General features: G+C 54.1%; 5 protein-coding genes across 5 annotated transcripts; 1 reads left to right on the top strand and 4 right to left on the bottom strand.

The window, feature by feature from the left end:
• Window positions 1-2,443: 2,443 nt before the first annotated feature.
• CLUP02_17380 (fungal specific transcription factor domain-containing protein) lies at window positions 2,444-5,049 on the bottom strand (the record flags this gene model as incomplete). Its single annotated transcript, XM_049296292.1, has 4 exons — window positions 2,444-4,526; window positions 4,579-4,702; window positions 4,751-4,844; window positions 4,990-5,049. The coding sequence occupies 4 exons, from the start codon at window positions 5,047-5,049 to the stop codon at window positions 2,444-2,446; spliced, it is 2,361 nt and encodes a 786-aa protein (XP_049137516.1).
• Window positions 5,050-5,693: 644 nt separating this feature from the next.
• On the bottom strand, window positions 5,694-5,957 carry CLUP02_17379 (uncharacterized protein; the record flags this gene model as incomplete). The annotated part of the gene is made up of 1 exon (XM_049296291.1): window positions 5,694-5,957. A coding segment is annotated over one exon (264 nt), but the record flags the coding sequence as incomplete, so codon positions are not given.
• A 1,361-nt stretch (window positions 5,958-7,318) lies between these two features.
• On the top strand, window positions 7,319-9,129 carry CLUP02_17378 (uncharacterized protein; the record flags this gene model as incomplete). The annotated part of the gene is made up of 10 exons (XM_049296290.1): window positions 7,319-7,358; window positions 7,475-7,567; window positions 7,633-7,664; window positions 7,735-7,854; window positions 7,910-7,989; window positions 8,105-8,223; window positions 8,283-8,392; window positions 8,458-8,767; window positions 8,821-8,888; window positions 8,992-9,129. 10 exons carry the CDS (start codon window positions 7,319-7,321, stop codon window positions 9,127-9,129), a joined length of 1,110 nt encoding a protein of 369 aa, XP_049137514.1.
• A 144-nt stretch (window positions 9,130-9,273) lies between these two features.
• CLUP02_17377 (uncharacterized protein) lies at window positions 9,274-10,735 on the bottom strand (the record flags this gene model as incomplete). The annotated part of the gene is made up of 8 exons (XM_049296289.1): window positions 9,274-9,474; window positions 9,545-9,791; window positions 9,848-9,907; window positions 9,983-10,162; window positions 10,258-10,338; window positions 10,426-10,472; window positions 10,565-10,589; window positions 10,659-10,735. 8 exons carry the CDS (start codon window positions 10,733-10,735, stop codon window positions 9,274-9,276), a joined length of 918 nt encoding a protein of 305 aa, XP_049137513.1.
• A 1,802-nt stretch (window positions 10,736-12,537) lies between these two features.
• On the bottom strand, window positions 12,538-14,637 carry CLUP02_17376 (ThiF family protein; the record flags this gene model as incomplete). Its single annotated transcript, XM_049296288.1, has 5 exons — window positions 12,538-13,254; window positions 13,308-13,880; window positions 13,932-14,101; window positions 14,183-14,426; window positions 14,512-14,637. The coding sequence occupies 5 exons, from the start codon at window positions 14,635-14,637 to the stop codon at window positions 12,538-12,540; spliced, it is 1,830 nt and encodes a 609-aa protein (XP_049137512.1).
• Window positions 14,638-16,326: the final 1,689 nt, after the last annotated feature.

Here is a 16,326-nt window from a genome sequence, read left to right as displayed (position 1 = left end):
CCGTGTCGACGATGAGACATGCATGAAGCAGTGTCACCAGAATTCTGCTTCGCTTTCTACTTCGTCTAATTACCGGTAGCTCAGTGGTCCCCAACGAGTTTCACCAAGACTTCGAGGAGTCCGAAGGGACAATATTGAGCCTCGGTGTTTCCGCTAATTCTGAGTAGAGCATGACCCGGGGGTCGCACCGCCCGCTGGAGGCATGACTCGTATGCCTCGTCGCATCCCGTCGACCGAGGCTATTGGCACGCCGGTGCCATCGGGAACTTAGGCCGGGTGTCAAGAGATGAGCAAAGCCTTATTCGTGGTGGGACGGCCGAGTCACATCGTGTCCTGGCGCCCTAGCATTAAGTCTCTCGGCTCAATTGGCAAAGAACACTAGTCACTGGGAGTCTAGAATCTAGAAGAAGACTACATCCTGGCCTACAATGTAACACCGCAACCCTTGTGTACTGTGATATAGTCTTCAGTTGAAGGCACACAAACGTCCCAGAAGCGAGAGTCGCGGCAACTAGACACAGAGTGTAATGTCAGGTTTCACTGTGTACAACCTCAAGATATATCTTATTGAATTGCCGTGGAGTAAAGAATGACTGGGCTCGGCATCTGTTATAACGGGCGTCGGGCGTCTCTCTCGACGCCACACTCCTGCAGAAGCCCCTTGTCAAGTACGTCAACCTCTGATGAGACTCATTTGAGCCAGAAAGGGCCTGGCAGCGGCATACGAGCATCATTGAGCTTAACGGTCCTCTTCCTAGTGAAATGTTCCTGGCATTCTCAAGCAAACAAGACTTATGATTCGCTCATCGTACAGATACGCGTTTCCATGTCTCTGCTCTTGCCCAACGGTAAGACAAACCTGGTCCTGAAAACAAGGGTAGAGGCATGCTCGTCGCGCACTATAAGGCTCTTCGCGCTGGAAGGCTCCAGTAGCGTGGCATCTCGTTAAATATTCAACACTATCTTATTTTCCCCGGACAGACGAAGAACACCACGGCGACAAGGGTCTCTGCCGATCGCCTACATTGTCAAATCACCGTAGAATCGTTATGTGGCGTAGCAGGCAAGGTACAATGAGAAATAAACGGAAGAGCGAGGCATGTGAGGTGCCAGAGGGGAGGGGAAAACAGGGACTGAAGAGAAGTCAGAAGAACCAGGACTAGAACAAGGATAATGGGATGATTCTGGATGTGTGGGGTGCGTGGCGTCTACTATGTATGAGGGGGAGTACAGAACAGGGGTAACTCTGCTCTCTGCGGGCCGACATCCCAGAGAGGCCATCCTTGACACCTCCACCATCCCATTTACCCGCCCAATCGCAACTCGGGTCCTCTCGGATATCTGCGCGTTCATCCTAGCTTGGTTCACCTTACCTCGGATCATGGAAACCTCACTCAACCTCAACCTCTCCAGCTCTAACCTCTACTACGTACATGAACCCTAAGCTTCTCTTTGAGGAATGGGGAGCATGACGCTAAGAGAAATGGCCACCATTGACGAACCTTTGACGAACCATCCTGCTCCGTTCCAACCACTCACCTCCCAGCCAGCCTCGTCCCGGCCGACGCCATGGCATGATCGCCCGCTCTCCCGATCGCGACGTTATGCTTGAAATGAGTAACAAAAAGTCCCCTCCTTTGTGCCCTGTCATAGTTGTGCAACCCGAGGTAAGGTACACTTGCGCTATGTGTTGTTCAGGGGTAGGTGAAGCTCCTGCTATTCGTCAGCAGACCTACAATTCGCTGATGCTCTGGAGCACATCTTGTTATGGAACAACCTCCCGCTTCTCAAGGATGGGAAAGTTGAATAATGCTCCATGACTTCGCGGTACGTAGGACTCTGCACATCACTCGCATCCAAGGCCTCTTTACAGCCATGTGCCTGCCATGGCCGCAGCAGGACGTAAAGTTATGCGGCCACGCAGGGGCTCATGAGGATCGTAGGACCGGCCGACGAGGCCCAGTCTTGCCTTGCCGGCACTCCAGAGTAGCTCCTCGCATGGCAAAAACACACGTGGTCGATGTCATTGTTGCCAACGGCGGGCCGGCGAGTGAGCCCGGGGTTAAAGTGAGCTCCAGGCTGTCTCTTGTCACAGTTTGTTTTCTTCATGGGGTCTCGTTTGATTGCAGGTCATACGTAAAATCGTCATCGTCATTTCGGGGCGTTTCCAGTAATCTTCGCTGCCATCATGTCCCGTTTTCCATGCTTTCAGGCGCGCCCGCCACCCTCCCCCTTTTCCTCTTTTTGGCCCCGTCAATGTGACTGGCGTACGTTCCAAGAAACTCCGAGCACTATTTGGCTCACCTTTTTGGGCATGCGAGCTTATGTACAGCGTCTCTGGCTTCGGCCTATAACGCCCTCCGCCAAGTGTCCCAATCCCAGCATCAGGATCCAAGTATGTACCAGAGAAACAAAGCCAGAGCAAAATCCCTAATGTGACACATCAGTGGACGAAGAAGCCGCCCTCCATGCCGGCTACCTGGCTGCCCATCATACCGTAGTCCATATGCATCATATGCTCGCTCACGTTGTACGGGGAAAAGTCGACGGCCTGGTCAGGATCCTGGCCCCAATACATGCCGTCCATATCCCATAGTCCATGCTGATCGAGCATGCCCATCATGCCCATCCCTTCCGGCTCCAGGCCGATGGGTGACATGTGCAGCTCCGCCTCCGCCATCAGCATCCCTTGCTCGCCCGCCAACCCTTGCAGAGGGCTTTCTGACCGCATCGACGGCTGTCGAGAGGCTTCGTACATTCGCCACACGACCTCTCGGCTACGCTTCGCCGCCAATGACCAGTCCTCCATAGCCTCCAGCAGGTCGAGGATCGTCTCGATCTGCTGGTGCCAGTCGGCCACACGCGGGCTATTCCATTCCCAGAACGTGCTGACCAGTGGGATCATGGCCGCTTGGTAGAGGAACCACACAGCGTTCCATCCAGACATTTGGTTGCGAGTCCATTCCCGGGCAATATCCTCAATGGTCTGCTTCGCGAGCTCGCGGCACGTCTCAATGGCCGTGACGTCCTGCTCGGCCACGTGAGACAGCGAGCCGTTGCTAGCCAGACTCAGCAGAACGGGTCGGTGGAGGAGCATCCGCAGGTTCTGATATCGCCACTTCATGATGCATCGGGCAATGTACAACGGCTCCGCGCAGGGGTCCGTCGTTCTCAGGAGCCACGGTAGGCTGCTGTACCAGTTGACCAGCTGCCCGTCGAGGTTGCAGCGGTCTTCTGCGCGGAGGAGGGGCGAAATGGCCAACAGGTCCTGGATCTGTGTGGCAATCTTGCAGAACTTGATATTCTCGATGAGGGGCAAGATGCCGGCGTGCTGCGCAGAGTCCCGGCCCTGGCTGATTCCAAATTCTGGCGGCCGGATGTTAATGGCAGGGCCCCATCGGCCGAACGAGGGTCGTCCCATTGTTGTTGTTGCCCATGTATCGAGGCAGAAGAGACTCCACCACGTACGGCGTCTGGTCTCGGCGGCGGCAATGTCGCTGGACCCTTGCGCCAGGCTCTCTCTGTGAAGGCCGAGGGCGCTTGCCATTCTAATGGCCGCGCCAAGGACAGCGTTGGCCATGTTGGGTCTGTTGATGTAGTGCAGATAGTAGCCTCCGATCAGCGCGAGGGCTTGTACCATTTCGATATGGCTGCTGCCAAAGGCATCTATGGGCAGATGCTCCATGGCCCTATTATAGTAGTTGATGTGGTTGTAATCGTCCGACTTCATAGCGACAATGCTGCCCATAGCAAAGACCATGTTCAGTAATGCTAGCCAGGGGGCATCAAAGCGCTGGCCTTCCAGATAATCGGCTCGGAAAGCGGCCTCGTCCAGCATGGGAACGAAGACATGAATGCGTTTGAAGTAAGCATCAATGAGCGTCTGGCCCTTCCATGACCACGGGATGCGCTGGGTATCCTTGGGCACGGCGCTTCTCTGTCGCATAGATGGGAAGCTGTGTGTGACTTCGGCGCTCTGGAGCGGCGTGGTGAGCGCGTTGCGAAGTGCCGGCTGAACCTTCATGAGACACATGAGCGCTGCTTTGATTGAAGAGGCGCCGAGATATGACGATTGACGGTCCACGGACAGCGAGAGGGCGTTGACATCGTCGGCCTCAATGGGGATAGGATCGCGTACGCGGCGTTCTTCGTCCCACTCGGTGTCCCGGCCAGGCATGAGCTCGAGGCTCGAGAAGCCCCGCTCGGAGCCGGAGCAAACCGGGGAGTCTAGTTCTTGTGAGAGGGGGGAGGTGTTGAGAGGCGGTGAGGGTAGCGCGGTTGGCGTATCCAGGACCGGGTGTTCAAGGAGGCCAAGGAGGTCGTGGCGAGATAATGGGAGTAACGATTGTACGTCTTGATGGGGAAAAAGACGCTTGAGCACAGAGCGGCATTCTTCGAGAGACTGTGAGAGTGCCTCGAGCGTCTTGCGAGACGGAATGACGCGCTGTCTGTGCTTGTCATAAAAGCAGCGCTTGGGAGCCCGGCTTGAGAGACATTGGCCGCATGGCTGTTGGCCATCACAGCGGCTGTCAAAGAGGTCAGATGATATCGGGTCAAGAGAGGCCGAGCGGAACGTACATCTTTCGTCTCTTGCACTCGGCACAAGCATGTGGGGTAGTGATTCTCTTCGAGCCTGACGAGCTCGTCGATTTGCCGCCTTCCTGCGACTCTGACGTCTGCTTCCGTGGCGTCACGCCCTGGACTGGATGGTGTGAGTTGGAGAAGACAATCAGGGCTCAAAGAGACTCACAGGTGTGAAACATTCCACCCTGAGCGGGTACTGAGATGGACGGAGCCATGTTCGCGGTTGCCGAGAAGATGGAGTTGCTCTGGCCGATGAGAAGCTGAGATAATTCGCAAGAGCCTCGGGTAATTCTGTCAAGAGGCGTTGAGATGATCAAAAGATCTATCTTTGTCTTTGCGGGAAATCCAGACGCACAGATCAGTTCGTCAACAAGGTTGGCGCAGACGCAGACATTATATACAAACTGGAAGAGAGAGTTGTTGAGTAGAGTCAAAATGAAGCACCCTCCCGAGCACGGCAACCATTCGAGGGACCCGGCGCGGCAACACTGGGTGTGGGGAAAAGCAGCATGGGTCTCGAGGTGCACTGAATGAGAGGGAAAAGAGGCGATGGAACCTCAATGCCGTGTCGGCTACGTGAAGCAAGATGGACAGGCAATTGAGCTTAGGGTTGGCCGGCCGGAACCAAACCAGGCTAGACGGCCAAGAAAGTGACTGGGGGGCTCACAATGGAGGGGGGCTTGATCCAGATTCAAAGTGTCTCTGGTCCATAGCGAGGTGACATCTGTAGAATGTCGATTGCATATGTTCATGGTGTGTGAAAGAGGCGGCTGGTGGGCTATTTCTTGAGAGTGAGAGAGAGTGAGAGAAAGAGGCAGAGGGCAGAATGAGCTAGGACGAGGGGAACCGAGAGAAGTGGATTGAGTGTACAAACATGGGCGTGTTGGAGCCTTGGAGGCGACGAGCCGAAGAGGTGGTCAAAGTCAAACCTGCGAGGTTCAGCGTGGAGCCGTAGACTCGCACCTAGTGCCAGGAACGCTGACCGGGGTTTCTTGTCCCAGAATCCCTGGAGGAGGGGCGTGGACGGATCATGAGAGTGAACGGGACCGTAACAGGGCCAAATTCCGGAGGGACGGGAACGATACCTAGGCACGCCAGACACTATATCATCAGACCAAAAGATGAGGTACGACAACTCGCTGGTCTGAGTGAAGCGCAACGCTGAGTGGTGGACCTGGCCTCACAGAGATTCGAGTGGGACGGCATGATGGGAAGCCTCGTGGCGGTGTCTTGGACTCCAGGGGCTTGAGGATCATGGCCAAGGCCACTATCGAGCGGCCGACACAGGCACACAGGCACCGTGGTACAGAGAGTTCAGATGGTGGGAGAGGCGTAAAAGCAGCGCAGATCACTGTTGGTAGGTAGAGTGCTATATCGTTGGTTTATAGCAGTAGAAGTCATTGGTAGGCAAAGCAGGAAGAAGCGGAGGATGAAGCGAAAGACACACCCCCTTTGGATATCAAGGCGATCTGTGATTGGGGCAGAAAATCTGGAGAGTGTGGAGAAGGATGAGGATGAGGAGGGATAACAGGTTTGTGTCACTGTGGCTGGTGAAAGATGGGATGGGTGGGAGAATGCAGGTTTGCTAGATACAGCAAGTCAGCAGTTAGCGACACCAACAACACAGCTCAGGTGACACGGCACGATGGGCTAATGTACGGACGAAAATATGGGGATTGGGGTAAGGTTGCAGTGCGCAAATGGCTCTAAACCTCGTTGTGAGGAGATTTGCGAAAATGGGAGCGAAGAAGTCGCAGGAGGGATGGGTGGACACGGTTGGTGTTGTCGTCCGGACCGATGGGCAAATTGTTAAATTAATCAACAGGCAAAGTTTGGCGGTTGGGGGAGGGCAAGCAATGTGAATGAGTGAATGAGAGAGTGAGTGAGTGGTCTGGGGGCGGGGAAACCGGCGATGGGAGGGCGGGGGGACGTCGGGTCAAAGTGGGGTAGCGTACCGGGCCACGGGTTTGACAGACCACTCAGAGGACAGAACGGAAGACGGGACAACGATGTGAACGTACCGCTCGCAACCGTGATTACCTACTGCGCGTGTCCACCACCCGATGAGATCAATTTACCCTCGGTACCTCTTTCCTTCTATGCCTAGACATGTATCCATAAAGTAAGGTAAGGTAATGTAAGGTAAGGAAAGGTACCTTACTGCCAAACGGAGGTGTGTAATAAGAAACACCTTGTAGGCAACATCGCATCGCATCGCATCGCATCACATCACATCTGGCATCCGAACGGTTACTGGGATCCTTATTCGTTCTCAGACATAGTTCCTGGGACCTTGATCCACGGTCAGGTGCGTATTGTAAGTGGCAATGGCTTCCACGTTGGACGGCAAGCGGGTGAAGTAGTGTTTAGGTTGAAGTGCCCAGTGACAGCCGTCAGCCACTGACTGGTGGGGAATCTCAATCGGGCGGGGCCGAACCCCTGGCGCGTGAAGCTAAAGTTATTGCTTTTCTTGCGGTCCGCGAATGCCCACGATGCCTTCCATTACGGAGTACCTTAGCAGTGCTTAAGTAAGGAACATATACGTAGTAGACACGGACCATTATCTCCAACTTTCTTTTTCCTTCTCGAATTCTGGACGTGTGCGACCGTGCGACCGTCGACGTGAGGGAGGCAGGAAAGCAGTTCCCCTTTCGCGTCAAAAGAGGCAGGTTCTCCATGCTTACCTAAGGTAATAGCATCAGCCACACCGGTAATATGTAGTCCCGCCTCAGCCATGGCATTTACACCTCATTTCAACGACGACAATAACCACGGTCTGGAATTCCTTACCAGCGCGCTATTATCCGTACCGCTCTAGCCGAACGCGAAGCTCTTGACTCTTGCCCGACCCTCTATTCCCTTTCTTTTCGAGCCTTGGTGTGTCTTTCAGGCCTTCCGTCTCCGTCTCCGCGCATATCCGCAGCCGTCCTGAACATGTGGACCAAGATCCATACGCGCATCGCACACCAAGTCTTTTTAGCCTGTCTCTAAGCTCCATTGTCTGCTCTTTTTTTTTCAATTTTTTATCCATCCTCTCCATTTTGACAGCCGGTCACCATGGGCTTCCTCTCATAGACTGGGTGCCAGGCTAATTCGCCTACTGTGGTAGAGGCGTGTGGCGAAGGGAGGAGGTGTGGAAGAAATAAACAGGGTGGTACCACCGCCGATCCAGGGTATCCGTACACCTTCTTTCTAAAGCCCCTCCCCCTCCTCCCCCCTGCTTCTCCAAGCTGTCCCCGCATCCTTGTTAAAGAAGACGGCCTCCAATTTGTGAGGGGACATAAATTTCTTTGACATCTGACTCTGTTTTCCATGTACAGACGAGACGACACCTTCTCGGCCTCATGCGGCAGCCCGCCAGCAGTCCGATATGGTTGATCAATTCATGTCTTACACCTCTGCTCTGTCCTGATCCGGTCTGCTCTAACTGGCGGACCGGCTCATTGCATCTCACTTCGGCTTGCTTACCATCCCTCCCTCATCGGCCCATCAGGGGATGACATCTTGACCGAACGAAAAGCAGGAAATTGATCAACGGCTTGCCGGACTCTGAAAGGCTGTCTTATTGTTTCATCGTGAACCTCGTCATGGGAAGCCGCATTACAGGACCCGAAGGCGACCAAACTCGCGGCAAGCGTCGTGAAGCTATCTAGAAGTCATAGCAGCGTTCAAGTATAGGTGCATCTTCCAAGTCTCAGTAGACTTGCTTCCACTACACTCCAACAAAGAGACCTTATTTCTGCCCGGCTTCGATCCCGAAAGCTTTCGGCTGTTTCAAAGCACTTCCCGCCGGCATGTGCCGCCCATCGTGGGTCTCAATTTTGGCTTCATCGATCCAGGACGACCGGCCCTACCGACGGGTACCTCTCACAGGAGCGCCAGACGGACGAGGCGGCTCAGTCACGCATTCATCACAGCCCATGTCACACCAGCATGCGCCTATTCTTCTTTTCTGCTTCTTCCCTCTACTTCTTGGAGTACTTGAATCTGCCGCCCGTCTCATATAGCTCCATAACCGCTCCTACCCTCCCCACACCCCTTTGCATTACAAGTTTGGTTCCTCCAACCACGCTGCCTCCTCTACCGTCTCGACCTTTCCTCCCTTGGTTTCTATTCCGGCCGGCCTCCATCATTACTGGGTATGTGTTCAGAGTCTCGCGTGCGCGACCTGGACGGGACAACTGTACCTGGAGAGCCTGCACTAATCAACAACGGCAAGACACATCAGGTGGACAGCCTTCCACGCAATGACACGCCTTGCTGAGGAGCTGTACCTGGCACCTCTCCCGACGAACCGTTCCCATGTCCCCTGCGTATTGTCTGCCGCCCGTCATCCGTTAAAGGAGCAGATTTGCCTAAAGTAAGGAACACCTATTCAACTGCTAAAAGCCACACTAATGCATCTAGGTCTTTGCGGACCCAAAGAACGACACACGGCTCACTGAGGGACTCCCTGATCTTATCACCATCACGTCTGTCTCTGGGCCGTTGTGTCTCAATCTCCCGCTGACGCACCGCACTGAAGACCTGGTACTGTGGCGGTGACCGCTCATGTGCTCGACAAGAGCTAACCTTCACTTCGCGGTTGACCTCGTGCAATGCATCCGCACTTATTGGGTATTCGATACCCCACAACATTGCCTCCCTCCTCCATCGACCAGGCATGACTAGAAGTCTAAAACACATCGACTAAGGTGTGGTATGCTCGATCCGGTCAGCCGACAGCACCTCACTCTTAGGCGCCCTTCCTCGCTGGCCTGGAGCGGGTGCCTGCTCCTGCATACCGTTGGATTTTGAAGAGAAGACTACTCTCTCTCTAATGCCGACTACACGCGCCACTACAGGGAACAATGGCCTCCCCGAAAACCTGAGATGAAACAATGTCTTTCGCTAATCTGCATGACCACGGCATATGCTGGCTTGTGGGATATATCCCTCTTTGAGTTGCCATGTGCCTCACGCGGTACTCCCGGCCAGTGGCAACACTACAGGCTGAGATATGTTTTGGCATCACAGAACACCGCAAAAGATGGTCTTTGATCACGTCGATCAATGAGGCGGCATCGTTTTCGCAGTCGCAAACCACCAGGCACTCCTGCAGTAGCTTGTCCATGGTCTGCAGAGGATGATCTCCAAGGTTCCTGAAGGCATGGTTCCCCAGATTCAGGATTGTGCAATAGCAGAGGGTATCGGACCCGGCGAACCGTCTAGACTTGTCGTCTCCTGTCTAGCCGCGCTTCTCCTGCGGGGATCTTTGAGTCACGGGTTGTGGAGGTAGGGGTGCGTATGTTTGCATGAAGCATGGTTGGCCTTCCAGTAGCGGCTTGTGTCCGACGCTGACTGAAGCTTGCAACTTCTCAAGCCGACGGTCGACCGGGGCAGTGTAACCGTGATTTACTCAGCCAGATTCTTCCGCGAGTCCGGTCCCAGAGTATGCTCAATTTGCGAGTAATCACAATGACAAGGGCCTCTCCGACGACTATCCGTAACTTGTAAGGCCTCCTGCGGGATATACGCGGGAGTGATCACGAAGACTGCGAAATGCCGCATGGGCGCTCTCGAGTGTGCATTTTCGAGGCTCGTACATGTCGTTCAAACTGGCTTCCGAAAGAGGCCTGCCCAGCTTACTATGTTCGCCGGCACAGCAATTCGGCCCGCCACCTTTATCGACACGTGTCTAATCTTATTGACGCATCTGGCTCGGCTGCTCGACGGCTGCGCCCGAGAGACAGGGAAAGTTGTCGAGTGACGGCTCTGCTTGACGGGCAGCGAGCCCGTTTACGGGCCAGCCCGCACAGAGACGGCTGCGCCTTTCTCTGCTCGTTATTCTCGGTTCAATACAGGACCCGCTTGTCCATCTGATGAGCGAAGAAGAAGTCTAGGGTATTCTGCTTTGGAGCAAACGTCATACATTTTGACAAGTCTTGTCAATCCTTTTGCCGGCTCTTGTCCTCTACGAAGATTGACTCTATTTCCACACCTCGATCTTGGGCCCGTCAAACGCACTGCGGGATCGAAGCAACAGCACAAGTAGCACTACGCCGCAGAACAAGTCGGCGCTATTGCTCCATCACTTGGATTTGACGATATAGCCGCCGTTCAAAGTCTCCCTGTCGGTCACATTCTGCGCAGTCCATGCACCCTGACCCATCTTGGATGCGCATCCTGAGAATAGTCCCTCCTTGACCGCCATGATAGCAACTCGATGGAGGCATGCGGCTTGCAAACCGTCTCGAGATGCATCGCCCAGCCCAGGAGGTACGCATCCCATCATACGGAAGCCCACTTTGACACTTGCTCGGGCAACTCGCCGCACGTATCCGACCTTGCCGCCCGCCGCCGGTTCAGCCTGCAAGGCCAGCCGGACGAACCTGCAGAGGATCGTGAAGTTGATGGGTGTCTGCTGACACGGCTCAGACGCACACACACGCCCATCTGCACCCATCTACACCCTCTTATTCCCGCCGGTGGCTTGCGTATTGCTTATGGATCGTGCCAGACATTGAAGAACTGTCGGACAGACATTTCGCTAGTTTCGTGCCTTTCCAATGCCTTGGAGGCAGTCCTTTCGGAAAGCCAGCCGAAAACCTTGGTAATATGCTGACCATCACGTCCAGATTCTGTACCAATACCAAGAAATCGCTTTCTTAGCTGTCGCTAATCGGATTCCTGTTCCGTCCAGAGCCGCCCTCGTTCATATTCCAGAATTGGAAATTCTGGACATCCGGCTCCAAAGTCGGATTGTTCCTGATACCCTTTGCGGTTTTCTGTTCTTGAACTTCCGAATCGTTTTGGTTGGTGTTCACTTGTTTGACGTTGTTTTATTCCCTCAGTCGCGCAGTATGTTACATTGTTTCTGTATGAATAAGACCACAATAAACGGGCGGCTCCGCTGTTATATGCCGTCGTTTGAGTCAGGGAAGAATCTTCTACCCAGCACTTCTCACTTATCAGTTTCTTTTTAATAAGGAAATTCAAAGGTTTGGGGGCCGTTGAAGAATTATATCCCATATCCCACCGGAATGATCTGAGAAGCAAAGAATCCTTATCTCTCCGAAATCGTCCGAGTTCTTGGCATGCATTTTCAGTGTTTTCAATGTCGTACTCTCTGTACAGATCAGACGATCGATGCCTTTTCACTGCGGACACTTTTGCCCACAATCCGGAAGTTTCATTGTCGGGACCTGATATCACGGCAAGACTGACAGATCACTCATCATTTGCATATGTGCGGTCAAAGACTGAACAATTGGCGGTGAATAGGGTCCTTGAAGATTATGAAGCCGACAAGAATCATATCATGAGGCATAGCAGGTGGACTTCTCCAGGTCGCCATCGTCAGCCCTCGTCACGTCCATCTGCTCCAGAGCGGTTCCGCATACCCCTGGCCGCATCGCAATTCATCCACATCCCAGGTAAGGTAGCTGTAAGGGACTGCGGTCCGACGTGATCTCCGCCCAGACAACCACACACCCATCCGACAGGGTCCAGTGATGGTTAAAGTGGTGTCCTTGCCCAACCCCAGCATTGCAAATCAGTTTGCTGCGGCGCTAGAGTTGCAACCACACACCCCTCCCCCAAACAAATTGCCATCCCGGAAACCATCTCCATGTCTCCCAGCTCTAGGTACCACTGCCACCACTACCCCCGTTTGACCTTTCTCCAATATTGGAAAAACAATCTATTCTTCCGGGATCTGCGACTTCAATGCCGGACGGTTCCCCCTTGGGGTTCTCCCAGGGTCACGGTGCGTACCATCGTCTTCCCCTCATCTCTCCGCCCAAGGGGAGTTGCTCCCAACTTTTCACCAACCACGCTGGCTGGACATAGCATCGTCAGCTTCCCCGCACGCCTTGCTCTAGTGGGGTCCACGGTCCATGGTCCATGGACGGCCGTTCTCATGAAAGCCAGGAGTTACCACGAGCGGCCGGATTGGAGAGTATTTCCGACCCCCTAGAGACGAAGAATTTGGCATCGGCTTGCAATGCCGTCGAATATGCAGGTGTTCTCGATGGGTACGTATTGGTTCGTGATGATTTTGATCGTCTCCTGAGCCACCATACCGCCTGTCACGGCGGAAACGTTGTGCAGCTCTCCACCGCCAGACCTGGCTACCTCTTGCGCCGCCTGCGCGAGCCGCTCGTTGTCGCTCCAGTCTGGAAGCAGTGTCTTGATCTTGTCTAGAATCTCATCCGAAGATGCCGTGGGTGTGTGTGACGTGGACTGGAGGGCGAGATAGATTGGGAACAGCGACAGTGGCACCACGCCCTCCTTGGCCATTTCGTCGTTGGCAAATTCCTGCGCTGTAAATGCAATGTGTGAGCACCGGCTGTGGCAATCCTCGTGGAGATGTTCCTCACCTGCTACGCTACGTAGCTGTTCGGGCCCGCCACTTGCAGGGACGACCAGCTTGACAAAGGCCGCATTCTTACAAAACAAGTCGACCTCGGCTGCGTCGACGCCCTCGCCACCGGCTTTCTGACGGACCGATTCAAGCACCTCAGCCGCATCTTTGCGGGCCTTGGCCTTGTAGATGTTCTGAAGCTCAACATATACGCTAGTTTGGGCCTTCATGTCTGGGAGGCCGCCCGGTACTGGCAAACAGCCGTGCTTCTCATAAAAGTCACGGACCGCTCCTGCGATGATCCAGAAGCTAGAGGTGGCTTCGTTCTGCAGAGTTGTTAGGTGGGTTGGCCTTTTTAGGTAATACAGCGGGCACTCACCTCGTCGGCATGCTTGTACTCAAAGACCTCCTTGACGGCAGAAGGGAGTGACGGTGGCGAAATAGTCTTCAACACGGCAGCTTCAGCCTCCTCAAAGTTTTCCTCACCTCCTTCAGGGTTGTCTGTTCTCGTAGCAGCGGCCACCGTCTTGCGAAATTCGACTTTTTCCTTATAGTTGCTCGGGGGCTTACAGTCGTGAGATGACTTCCATTCTTTCAGGTAGTGTAGGAGAATAACAACGAATGGCAGGTGGCCGTGTTCATGGCTATCGAGACTGTCAATATCTTTCGTCAGGCTGTCGGCAAAGGCCTCCAGCTCTTCCCACGGGGTCAATAGCCGCAAGTCCGTGATGGCTGTAACGTCAGGATGAGTGTCGACGATGGGGTAGATGCCTGGAAGACGAGTGCTGAAATAGGAGTAGAAACCCGCAGAGTGTATCGCGATCACTGGCGTCTTGTGCTCTCGGCTGTACGACTCGAGTACGGTGAGGTCTTCTTGTTTCATGGGAAGTGTGTACAAGATGATGGTGAAGGGGTTGGAGGTTTTGAGAAGATCCTGGAGGCCCGTATTTTCCTGCTACTGTGTTAGTCTTGTGACACAGGTTCCATGATTCATTTGCCTCACCGAAGTCTTAGGATACCAATCACCCTGAACCTCAGGATTGAGCTCTAGCAGAAGCTCAGTACAGCTCTGGGCCCTGGACTTGCCGAGATGGGACTCGTCCAGGAAGAAGTTGACGCCAAGATCAGCCTCATTCACAACGGCATCATCAGCAATCGTGAAATTTCCAATTCCTAAGAACGTTAGTTTTGCATGATGAGTATTAGAACAGCAGTGCACATTCAGAGCCAGCATGTAAGCTACCGGTTTCATACCTGGAAGTACGAGATTCTTGAGTGTTTCAACACCTACAGTGCCCGTGCCGGAATTTACGAGCAAGATATTGGCAGACTCCAGAGCAGCTTGCCCGCTCGCAGCCCAAAGCCTGAGTTGGCGGTCATATTTCTTTTCCTTTTCCGACGGCACGGCGAGGGCCGGCGGCGCCTGGTCGGCTATGATGTCTGTCATGGTTGAAGCGGGCGAAGAGAGACCGGACGGGGATGTGTCAAGTATTGAATACTAGGATTCGATGAGATCCAGGGACAGTCCAAGTCTCGATATAGTGAGGTTCGATAAGTCAATGCGATAGCAAGTCGGCCTTGACTGACGATAGCGACAGGACGTGTGCACTGTGGTGGGTTGGATGTGGGACGGTCGTTGCCAGCGCCTTTTTGGCCGTTTGAAGGTGCCTGGGCTGAGTGTCGTCAACGACGAAGTGGCACCAAAGCATAGTGCTGGGGTTCTTCGCACGGTGAGGTGTGAGACCACGGATGAGGTAAGCAGGCGATGACTTATTAATACGGTGCTGGTTACCTAAGGAGGCACGTGGGAGGGCGGGCCTCCGTCCGGCCCGGGAAAGGGCCGCATTGGTACCCGTACGGCCGTGGGGTCTTACCTTCCGGACAACGCCCCACAATTGCGATCCATCTCCGCTTTCTTTTTCCCTTAGACATTGTGAAATTGACTGGAACTTTGCTTGTCAGGTATGAACAAAACCCCCTGCCTTCGCCCTCTCCATCTACGATCGTCAGACACCAGCAGTGCCGGGAACGGTCAGTCGTATGTGCACTCAAAGCCAAACATGAAAAACCAACAAGCTGAGAAAGAAGCAACGGAGATCCCAGTCAACCCAGCCAGTATTCTTTGCCATCTCAATTCTCTCAACTCAGCACCTGTCTCTGCCGTGTGCGCGTGTGTACATATCTTTGTGCACTCTGAGCAAACATGCCACGAAATGAAGTTTGCGTCTCCCTCGTCTGGTCTGCTCTATAATCTCCTTACCCTGTTGTTTGCTTAGGGGTTACTGCTGCTATCTTTACAGTTCCCAAATGATACTAGGGAGAGTGGGAGATAGCCCGGATTTACACATCCTAACAGCACATTGTATTCGGTGCGTGGCGCAGCCATCCACTACGGAGACTCAACGATCACCGAAGCCAGGACTTTGAGTGCATGACCATGGTTTACTCCCTACTTACGAGCGCCGTCCGAGTGGGCATTGCGAATAGGCGGTGTCGAACCCACATTCCTCAGCGACGGATTCGCCTCTCTTCTTCATTCCCGTCGCTGGGTCTAAGCACGGAGTCTGCGGCCTGGCTGCGCACTCGGCAGCTGGATCCAGCGGAGCATAATTGTTCGGTCGGTAGTCACGAATACCCTTCGGCGTTGGCAAACGTTGCTGAGCAAACTACGATGCTGGCCATCCTCGGACTTGGAAGATTGAGGTCATCTATCCTGGATCCAGTGATTCACGGAGCTGAAAGTTAGGGCCTTCGCCGATGAGATACCATTGATCAGATCGGGCCTGGATTGGATGATGGATCTAGACCACGTTGCAGCTGATTCTTTAACGGCCGTGGTGCGTCGGGGAGGCGGGTTCTAGCATTCCTCATCGGACGACCTGCTGCCACCGAAAGGCTATACAAAACCCCAAGGGGACTCCGACCGAAAGAAATGCGGCGGCCTAGACTATTGCACTATCGTGCCCTCCCTTCTTCGCTCGCCTCACTGGTATTGGTCTGTCTCACTACCGACTTGTTTGACTCTCTGGTGGTTTTTTTTGGTGTGGCGCGCCGGGTCCACGCCGCATTCGCCTACGGGATCAGCTTACGGCCGGCAGCAGCGGCGGGCCAAAGACAAACAACTGGGACCGTGAGCTCAGGAGGTCGTTTCTGAGCTAGCGAATGCGAATGCGTTGCTGAACGCCGAACGTTCGTTTTTTCCCTAATTCGTCTCGCCCCGAACGCCGATTCAACCTCTCCAGTTCTCTCTTATGTTCGGCCATGGCACCTGTCAACCTTTTAATCGCGTTCCCTTCGTGGGTTTCGCCCCGTTCTGCTTACTTGGACTTCGCATTCTCTTCCCAAGCGTCTTTTGATCCTCCTGTCAGATTCGCTTCCCGGGCCTCTCGTGACATCCT

This window comes from Colletotrichum lupini, chromosome 10 (genome assembly GCF_023278565.1).
Source record: "Colletotrichum lupini chromosome 10, complete sequence".
Taxonomy (NCBI): Eukaryota; Fungi; Ascomycota; class Sordariomycetes; order Glomerellales; family Glomerellaceae; genus Colletotrichum; species Colletotrichum lupini.
Note: the sequence above shows the minus strand (reverse complement) of the source record. Positions and strands in the feature narration are given on the sequence as shown.